This window comes from Cebidichthys violaceus, unplaced genomic scaffold, assembly GCF_023349555.1.
Source record: "Cebidichthys violaceus isolate CVI_PGR_0920_01 unplaced genomic scaffold, fCebVio1.0.p SCAF_22, whole genome shotgun sequence".
Classification (NCBI taxonomy): Eukaryota; Metazoa; Chordata; class Actinopteri; order Perciformes; family Stichaeidae; genus Cebidichthys; species Cebidichthys violaceus.
Genome location: NW_027176395.1, coordinates 2,522,352 through 2,532,351, shown reverse-complemented (window position 1 = coordinate 2,532,351; position 10,000 = coordinate 2,522,352). Strand labels below are relative to the sequence as shown.

Genomic DNA, 10,000 nt, shown 5'->3' with positions numbered 1-10,000 from the left:
CACTCGTCTTCACTTATGGGAAGAGGAGGAAGTGCTTTAATCTGAAATGTCACACATTTTTTGGGCATATTGTGACAATTTTATAATTCCTTTTTATATTTACAAATTCAAATTTTCATATCTGTGACTCAGTATACGAAGTTAAGATACTTAGTCACAGTTATGAGATATTTAGTTATTAAAATAGTCAAAATGAAGATATTCTTAGTCAAATTTATGACAAAAAGTTTGATTTACCAGAGAGACTATAAATAACTAATACTTAATTTTATTATTTATCTCACAACTTTGACTGGCCTTAATGGACTTCCATACTTTTTGGACTATTTACACACAGACATTAGTTTTGGCCTGTTATGAATATCTAACTTAAAGAAGAATACATTTAATTGTGAGCTACAATAAGCTGCAGTAGAGTAAATAGCAGCAGCCCTATGAACATCCAGACAGCGGCGTCAAACGTTAGTGGAAATGCTCTTTTATTACCGATTAAAGACAAATGGACAAACGGACAAACAGACGGACACGTAGCTGCTGAGTCACCGCTCAGAATCAAATAACTTCAGTGAAAAGTCATGAACACGGTTTATTCAGAACACACACACACAGTGGGACAAATGTTCCCACTTTAAATTCAGAAACAGTCTTAGCAGAGAATGTGTGCAAACCTTTAAGGAGCAGAAGAGGAGGGTGAGGAGGATGAGGGGGATTTCAAGAAGCAGGCGATGAAGATAATGCTACAACTTGTGCAAGTCGTCCGTCCGGAGCGTCTCCGAGCGTCGACACCGTGGACTCGAGACTCCGTCTGAAGACATTCATCGCTTGCATTTCATTGATGGTAAACTGGGACGTCCCGCTTCTTGAACGACCTCCCAGCCGGACGGGAAAACAGAAACATCTTCGAACAATATTGCCTTTTAAAAACGCACACATCAATCATACCGTCAACTTCCAGTTCTCGTCACGCGGACGTGTGATTCCACAATAAATTAAAAACGAGTCGTCCGTCCACTGTTAAAGTGCTGTACGTTAGTTTGTGATCTTTAAGTGAGACGATGTAACTTTTGAAAGAAGAAATAACACAATTATACAAATAAAAATGCAGTGTAAGCAATAACGCACACCGCTGCTCAGTTCAACAGACACGGCTGTTCAGCTGCTACTCGGTCTGGTGTGACCAGATATTAGCAGAATCATCTCCACCTGTACTTCTGTAATAACACATCACCTGCTGTTCTATGTTCTTAATTTATGGGTCAGTTAATAAAAAGTCTCACAGTTATGTCTTCCATTTGCTCATTTAATCCGATCAACAGTCTAAAATTTAAGACTTATTATTTACTGTGACAAAGAAAAACAGCAGGAACCAGAGAATTTGTGTATTTTTGCTTGAAAAACAAATGGCTGAAAAATAATAATCAATTATCAAAAGAGTTGTAGATTGAATACTTGATTAATCACTTCAGACCTAATTGAGGTAAATGATGTGTGATTATTCTGTAATTACCATCTTGGCTCAAAAGTTACAAGTCTCACTTTAAAGGAGTTCCACTTCATAAACTTTGAATGTCTCGGGAAGAAAATTAATTCAAACGGATGAGTAAAAAAAACAAACACAACCCAAAGAGAATAATGTGGGAATCATTCACACACTGTAAAGACACCAAATAATGAAGAGAACATCTCTATGAATCATGTTAAATGTTTAAATAAAAATACAGAATTGTCAAACGCACTGTGAGACGAATGCTGTTTTCCAGCACATGCTAACAAAAGATGCTGACAGACGTCTGACTCCGCTGTAAGTACAATCTTCAGAGTCACAAAAGGCATCTAACTGCACTCCTGCAGAGCGTCTATGGCGTATCAAGCAGTGGTTGAGGCCTCGCACAGTGTTACAGGAGAGGTGGGAGATAGAGAGAGGCAGGAAGAGGACAGGAAACACACAAGCAGCGCTCGTGATCGTCTCACGGCGGGAGCGAGCGTCTGTCGGCGGCGCGACGGGAAAACGAGTCCCTTCTAGCGTTACAGTGACACATGCTTTTTCAAATGTCAAGACTCTCCCTCTTCATTTCTCCCCTCCTGCGGAGCGCCGGCGGACATTCCTCTCGTTACTTCATGCACAGAGAGAGAGAAAGTCTCAGAGGTTAACTCGGGTCAAAAGAAATGTCTGCACTCGTAGATGTGGAAGGTGCCGTACGACCTCCGACCTTCTGATGCACTTCTAGTTCAACGATGTCCGAGCATTGAGATCCACAGAGAGCAGGAGGAGGTGGAGGTGGTGGGGGTTATTGATGAGGGAACAGTTGTTGCTCTTCTTCACTGCTCGGCGGGACACGCGTTCCGGTCTTTGCAGCAGAAGTAATGCACCACCACGCCGTTGGGATACCTGGCAAACGCACTGAGAGAGAGAGAGAGAGAGAGAAAGAGGAACGCGCAGCGGACGGGATTAGGACTCAAAGCTGCATCAAAGCAGATAAACAAGCAAGTCATCAAAATGGAGAAGAGGGACCCAAAAATGAACGGGGTGTGAAATTAACAGCAGCTCAGGGCAAATATGGAAAAACTGAAACTGCAGACACAAAATAATCTGATCGAAAGAGACAAAAGACTAAAGATGCCGTTGCTATAATAGTCATAACACTCAAATTAATGAGGTTTCTGATGAGAACCCTCAATAACTCTGCAAATAATCAGTCCACTCTCAAGATCCACAGATTTATGACACATGCAAATGTATTAAATAGAATTAGAGCAAAACGCAATCAGAAAAACCCCCATAAAAGATAACATTTGACTACATTATCTTCACACTAATGCTGAACCAGAAACAGGCCTGTCTTTTGGGGACCATGAGTGACGACACTGAGATCGTTACCTGCTTCCTATCTTCTTCTTGCACACTCTGCAGGTCTTCTCCTCTGTGATGACACATTTCACCTGCTGGTGGAAGATCCGCTCCTCCTGCACCTGAGAGCAGAGAACATCTTCATCATGCAACGTGTTTGATAAGAAGGAGACTTTAACAGGAACGCTTATGTGACGGTTTATGGTTTAAGTTGTGTAACAGTCGGACTCTGCCGTTTCCGTAAATTACTTATGAAGAAGTTTGATGGAAACAAGTTGTCCCTCTACGTAGGCAGAGAATTGATTTGTAACATGTAATCACAGAGCAGATCAAAAACAGTTTAATTTCCGTTGGACTCCATTCGATCCGACAGGAAAAATCAATCTGCAACTGACCTGCTGATAACTAACAGACACGCAACCTGTGGCCAGAGGCGGCAGACACTGCTCTGTATGAAAGGCTGGGAACCACTGAACTAAACAACACAAAGAGCACATTTCAGAAGATATATTATATAAGATGTGAGTCACAAACTGCTCTGCTTCTGCAGCTCTCTGGTTGAGAGTCTTTTGTCAAAATGTATCCAAACTGTTACAAGTTCCAATCTTCAAATTCCTCTCTGATGGTCAAACACACGTGAATGGTGACGTAGTTCTGACAACTACGTCCTTCAACCTGAGCTCCAGGTGTCCCACATTCGTCCCTGAAGATGAACTCGACGTCTCTCGGATGAAGGGAGGCAGAGTTCTGTCTGACGCTGCTCTCTTGACTTCACCAAAGGAAGACTATTAAAACACCATTTCTCCGAGGGAAGCGATGAAGTGTTGCATTATCTCAACAAGAGGCCTCGATTCCTCGTCAGCAACACACTAATCACTTCTCACAAAAAACTAAAAACGGACCAGAATCAATCGAGAGGTAAAGAAAAATGGAGCATTTCTCTACTGAATCAGTCACTCGTGGGAAGATAGGATCGTCTTTGGCTCCATCATCAGTATCGTACATGGCCAACTACGATATATGTAACTGACATTTTGATCCATTTCCCGTGAACCACGGTGTAAAGAAATCCTCCAGGACTTACTCGGAGGAACTCGGCCTGCAGCAGACTCTTCAGAACCTGGTTGCAGCGTTTCCTCTGAGCCTTCTCCTCCAAGACGCTCTCCAGGAAGACCCGGATCTCTCGGATCTGAGTGTTTGCTGGGAGCAGGTTGATGGCCTGGAAGAAAAACAACAAAATAAAGCTAGGCTTGTAAAACGCAGCTGAGCAGACACTATAAGTTTGAATTATTACAACATTACGAGGAAGAACTTTGAGCAAATGAACAAGTAGAACGTATGAAAATGAGCAGACGTGATGACCTTCATGATGCTCAACTGTGTTCAGAGAGAAAACCTGATTAAGACTTTGAATAGCGCCGCTTCCACATTCATGAGATGCAGAACATAACTCATTAATCATTTCCAAATGATAATATGAAATGAAATGACTTCCTCTTGGGAAAAGTAATTTGCTGCTACATGACTTCTCTTACCTTTAGAAATAAAAAACCGAGTCGCCCGTTAGCCTCCGTGTGAATGAGGCTAAACACAATGGAGGCCGGCGCTCTCGCCGTCCTCTCGTTCAACGTAATTAAATTAAATTAGCGCAAATGGCCTCGTTACACTCAGACAGATTAGAGAGAGTTTCCTGAAGAGAGAGACATTTAGTTTGTGTAAAGCTCAACTTGTATTCTGTATTTGTACTGCACGTTTGTTTAAATAACCCAAACATGTACAATATGTAACCGCACGACTCTACACCAAATAAAATGCATTACAGTTTGATTATTTAATACGACATGACCTGCCACCACCGGAAGATACAACCCTCCTTTTCAGAAGCACCAACAACAATCAGTCGGCCTTTAGTCCTTTTTGGGGATGTTTATCAGGAGGAGGAGGATCCGGCTGCTGCAACCGCAGTGTTCAGGATGTTTGTTGCTGAAGAGCTGCAGAATTTGCATTCATGTTGCTCATGTGGGGCTTCTCATGTGGGTAGCTCTTACTTCCTTACTTGGGAGTTCCAACTTGTTCCCAAAAAGCAGCTTTTGCTTGTTTACCGTTTGTAAATAACATAAATATTGATCTCTTTGGGTGTTGGACTGTCAGTCAGACAAACCGACACTACGTCACCCCGCTGTTCTGGAAACTTGTTTCCCACTGTATTTAGACATTTATAGACTAAATGACAAGTTGATTATTCCCAAAAAAATTATTACATACACAAAAAAAAAGTAAAAAATTGACCATGACATACAAAAAAAAAAATGTGTTTCATGTCAGAAGGTTTTCCAGAAATATTTGGTGCAGTCTCGCCTTGTGTTCTTGGCGAGGCAGAGTCTGGGAGCGAGGCCAGGGGAAAGGAAAGCAGGTTTGCCATCGAGTCGACGAAGGAGCGCAGGGAGGCACAGAGAGACAAGATGGAGAGCTTCCCGGTTTGTGAGATCCAAACCCAAACACTCACATGAACCTGCAGCGTTCCCCTTGAGACGCTCCTAATTTGACGCGGCTGTGGTTGAGCACAGACGAGCGGTGCCTTTCACACGCAATCGCTTCCACTTTAAATCACGGCGGTCTACAATTTGACAACGAGGATATAACTCAGAACAGATAAACATGTTTGTTTTATGGATTCAAATATTTACAGTGACAGAGTGGTGGCGTTTCAAAGACCCTGTAGAGTCTCTCCCTCTCTCTCCATATCTTATCTCAAAGCAACAATCAGCTGGGTGACTTAATGTGGACTGTGTGGAAAGATGCCTAGCAGCTGGAGTGCATTGAAAAACACAAACAGCTGCATGAAGCACAGAGTCTCGCTATCTAGCAGGTTCAGAATATCTGGACCCGTCGGGGAGCAACAGCCAATGAGAGCGCAAGACACGGGTCGAGGGGAAACCTGGGGCCGGGTCGCCTCGCCTGGAGCCTTCCTGTGTTCACATGAATACACATAATCTACATGGGGGAAATAGCAAAGATGTGTGGAAACAGGCTGCTGTGTGAACACGTGTGTGTCGATGACAACGTCAGAAAGCATGACTACACCGCGCCCAAGTCCATTCACGCATGTGTTTCTGTGACGAAGCGTAGTTCGGAGAGCTCATCAGGGATTCCTCCTGGTTAGGATCTCGTAGCGCAGCGTCACGCAGGGTGGAAACAACAACTACTTCAAGATTCCCGAAAGGACAGCGAGTTGTGTCGTGTGAACAGCACAGCAATCTGAGCTGGGCTTTAACTGTGAAAATGTGGCTCCTTTTAAATGGATGTCCTTTTGAATTAAAGCAAAAAAATCCTATTGTTCTACCTGCATCCAGTGGCGTCATTCGACGCGACAGTGACATAGTTGGATGCAAGAAGGAAATACAGGCCGCAGCTTGGGTTTCTCCGGCTGCCAAGGGACCGGCACACTGCGGAAATGGCTTCCCGAAATACAAGTGCAGAGGATGTTATGGAGGAGGATACTTTTTGCAGTGTTTTGGCTGACTGGAGCCAGCGCATACGGCCGATGAAATGCAGCAGAGAGAGGCCGGGAGCAAACACCGACTGGTTGTTGTAAGAGCAGCGTAGATCATTTGGAGAGCAGAGCCAGTCCTGCGGGGGGGGGGGGGGGGTGTGTGTGTGTGTGTGTGTGTGTGTGTGTGTGTGTGTGTGTGTGTGTGTGTGTGTGTGTGTGTGTAGGGTCTCAGGAGTGTGTGGTGCAGCGAGAGAGAGAGAGAGATGGTGGATGCGGTGCGAGTGGACGAGGGAGCGATCGCCGCAGACGAGAGTTTAAGTTTAGTGGCGAAGATATCCCGTAAATCCACAGTAGAGTTCAGTTTGTGCACAGATAAATGCTCTTTGCTGCGTCTTGTTCCCCGGCCGCTGAGTGAAGCGAGGGGGACAGAGAGGCACGCAATGCATCCTGGTACATGTAGGCACAAGTCTGTGAGCACGAGAAACCAGCTTTCTGGGTCAACGTTGAGTTTATTGCTTCAATTGAACATTCACATAAAAATGTGCTGAATTTGCCCTTTAAGGGAGATCTTCTTTACTAGTCAGCATTCGGTGAACTAGGTCACGAGCTGGTTTAGACCGGAACAGCCGTTATTCGATTCTTTGCTATTTTGGTTCTGGGTTCAGATAGTTGAAACAGGTATATGAAAGGAATTTCACCAAAGATATTCACATTTCAACGTGGACGGCCTCTCGAGGGAGATCAGCACCCTGGTGGAAATCTTTGATTTTTGTTTCTTTTCTATCACAAAAGGCAGCAGCCTGATTACCCCCCCGACTGTGCAATCCCCTCTCATCTCGCTCTAAAAACAAACTGAAATCAAATCTTTAAATGAATGTTCAGTCGCTGCTCTAATTTCACACCAAATGACTCATAGTGTGTGTGTGTGTGTGTGTGTGTGTGTGTGTGTGTGTGTGTGTGTGTGTGTGTGTGTGTGTGTGTGTGTGTGTGTGTGTGTGTGTGTGTGTGTCATGTTATTCCATCTCATTTTTAATCCAGCCTAAACAAGCAGACTCCTATCTGTTCCACTTTCACGTCTTGTCCGAGTTCGCAATGATCACTTAATCTGAGCGATGGCAAAGAGTCAACTGATAATAATAAAGCACCGGGTGGAATTAGAAAGTAATTCCTGCTTTCTGATTGAATGAGCAGTTTGAAGCACCAGATGAGACTGGCTGAGTAGAAAAAGTAGAATTCAAGAGCAATGATTTTGTGCACGACGACTGGAGTGTCAGAAGACTTTTGCAGCCTTTTCTGCGTCAACTCACTGGCGCCGTTTGTCCCGTTTTAATGCAGTAAACGCGTGTTACACTCCAAGGAGATAAAATAAAGAATGACTTGTGATTACCAGACTGGGGGTTGGGTGCCAAGTCACCCGAGAGAGGAATGTGCGTGCCGCTCTGTGGTCGTTTACCTTGGTGGTGTTGAGTTTGCTGTGGTGCAGCTCCAGGACGTGCAGAGCCGCCTGGAGGTTGGCCTGAGGCTCCGACAGCTCCATCTTGATGGGCCCCAAGCAGTGGACGTCAGGAGGGGACAGGTACATCCGCAGCAAAGACAGATAAACCTGGAGGGGAAGAAATACAGCCGCTAGCGCTCAATGCAGCTGCTTCACCATCGTTTTCACATCACATGACCAGACGTTCGTCTGCAAAATGTCATGTAAGACAAGAATGCACAGCAGAGAAGAACGATGATCTATTACAGAATTACAGGATTCATTAATCAAAACAGCAATTAAGATAAAAAAAGGATATAATATTTACTGCATTTTGTTTTCTCAGTACCTCTACAATGACAATAAACTTGAATCTAATCCAGAAACTAAATATGAATAAAGTTAGAAGAAACTACACAACTCAAAACATGCAAGTTTACAATTTGGTGAATGAGGCGGGCTAGTTGTTTCCCCCTATTTCCAGTCTTTATGCTAAGCTAAGCTCATCAATAAATCTGATGCCGATTCATATATTTTCATTTAGGTCTGGTTTGGTTGCAGAGTCAAGTTCGTACACATAACAGACAATGTCAGCTGTCGTTTCTGACAAAACACCTTTCGTTGGGAGCTTGAGCCATAAATGATCGATTATATTTGTGTAGCACTTTCTGCAAACACAGAGGCACTTAGCAGACGGCAGCCGAGCGTACAGAACGAAATAAGTGGTCGTAAAATACAATCCAGGAGGAAAAAAAAGGCAGAGAAACTCATTATTTTTGTGAAAAAATGAAGATAATCAGGAAGCAAACTTTGAAAGCTACTTACATCTTTATTCCCTTCGACCAAACTGTTGTAATGGCTGTGACAGTATCTGCAGAGCACAAGGGGGGGGGGGGGGGGGGGGGGGGGTCATGAATTTAAATGAATTCTACATCATTAGTCAGCTGCTGGAGTTGGCAAACATTTGGCAGATGATTGGTGTTAATTATCCACCCAGTCGTTTGCGGGAGTACTCACTCCTCAGCCATGCGGGTGTCTTTCAGGATGTGCACATAGATGAAGAGCGCCTGCTCGTGTTTACCCATCCGACCCAGAAGCAGAGCCCGCTCCTCCAGCAGGCCTTCAGGACGGAAAACAAGTTTCACCTTCAGCTTAAAAACCTATAGAAGTTGGCTAAAAGCTTCCTCTATAACTGAGAACACATGTAGGTGAGGTAATGGAAATGACATGAAATACTTTGTTTTTCTTAGGCGCATGTTACATAACGTTACGTTAAGCCCCTTGAGGCAAATTTATGGTTGTATTAAAACTGAGTGGACATATGAACTGATAGTAAAATATGTGGTTCAGTTTGAACTTCTACAGATTGCTGTATCGAAAACAACACATTTCCTTCCATACCAAAAAGGCTTATCCTTATTTTCAGTCACAGTTCTTACCATCGAAGGGGAAGTCACTGATGAGTCTGGCTGGTTCATAGCTGGTAGAAATATCCAGGAAAGACAGCAGCTTGTTCCTGAACTCTCCCAGATCACCTTCCTCTTTCCCCGCAGCAACAGCTGGAACTCCTACAGCAGAACAGTGGTTTAAAGAACAGTCTAGAGCTGCAAAGATCATGCTTTCAACTGGTTAAACCGGATTAAAAGTGAATACTTGCTGCTTTTCATTGTCTTCTGTGATAGAATAATTTAGTTATTTGAGTTTTGGACTGTTGGTCGGACAAAATAAGCAGTTTTGAAGACATAGTTTGTAAAAAAAAAAAAAATGTTTCCCAGACTCAATTTCATGACATTTTATGAACCAAATGAGTCAAGAAATCGTGAACATGATTGACAGATAAGTTAATAATTCAAATAATCTAGGTTATAAAAGGTAATCATAACAATGATCAAGTACATTAAATATATCAGAAGTCAAACACCCTTAAAAAGAAAACATCTGTATGGTTTAATTAGTTTTTTTGAACTTGAATCATTATTAAAGTATCATCCTCGTCTTAATCGTACCCTGTGGAGTTATTAATCACTCGTAGCACAATAGACTTAATATCTTCATCCTGTTTTGTTCGTATTGTGCACGCCCACGAGGACGCAGCGTGCTTCACATCCCGCCAATGGTTTTAACACTAATCTACGGATTGACAGTTAGTGGGACAGCGCAAACAAAAAGGCAGAGAAGTAGAAGA

General features: G+C 43.3%; 1 protein-coding gene across 1 annotated transcript; it reads right to left on the bottom strand.

The window, feature by feature from the left end:
* Positions 1-566: 566 nt before the first annotated feature.
* On the bottom strand, positions 567-9,432 carry LOC137877944 (vam6/Vps39-like protein). Its single transcript, XM_068718133.1, has 7 exons — positions 9,255-9,432; positions 8,833-8,935; positions 8,641-8,686; positions 7,795-7,944; positions 3,933-4,067; positions 2,879-2,970; positions 567-2,401 (listed from the first exon to the last, which is right to left on the bottom strand). The coding sequence occupies exons 1-7, from the start codon at positions 9,430-9,432 to the stop codon at positions 2,320-2,322; spliced, it is 786 nt and encodes a 261-aa protein (XP_068574234.1). The 3' UTR covers positions 567-2,319.
* Between the last annotated feature and the right edge of the window lie 568 nt (positions 9,433-10,000).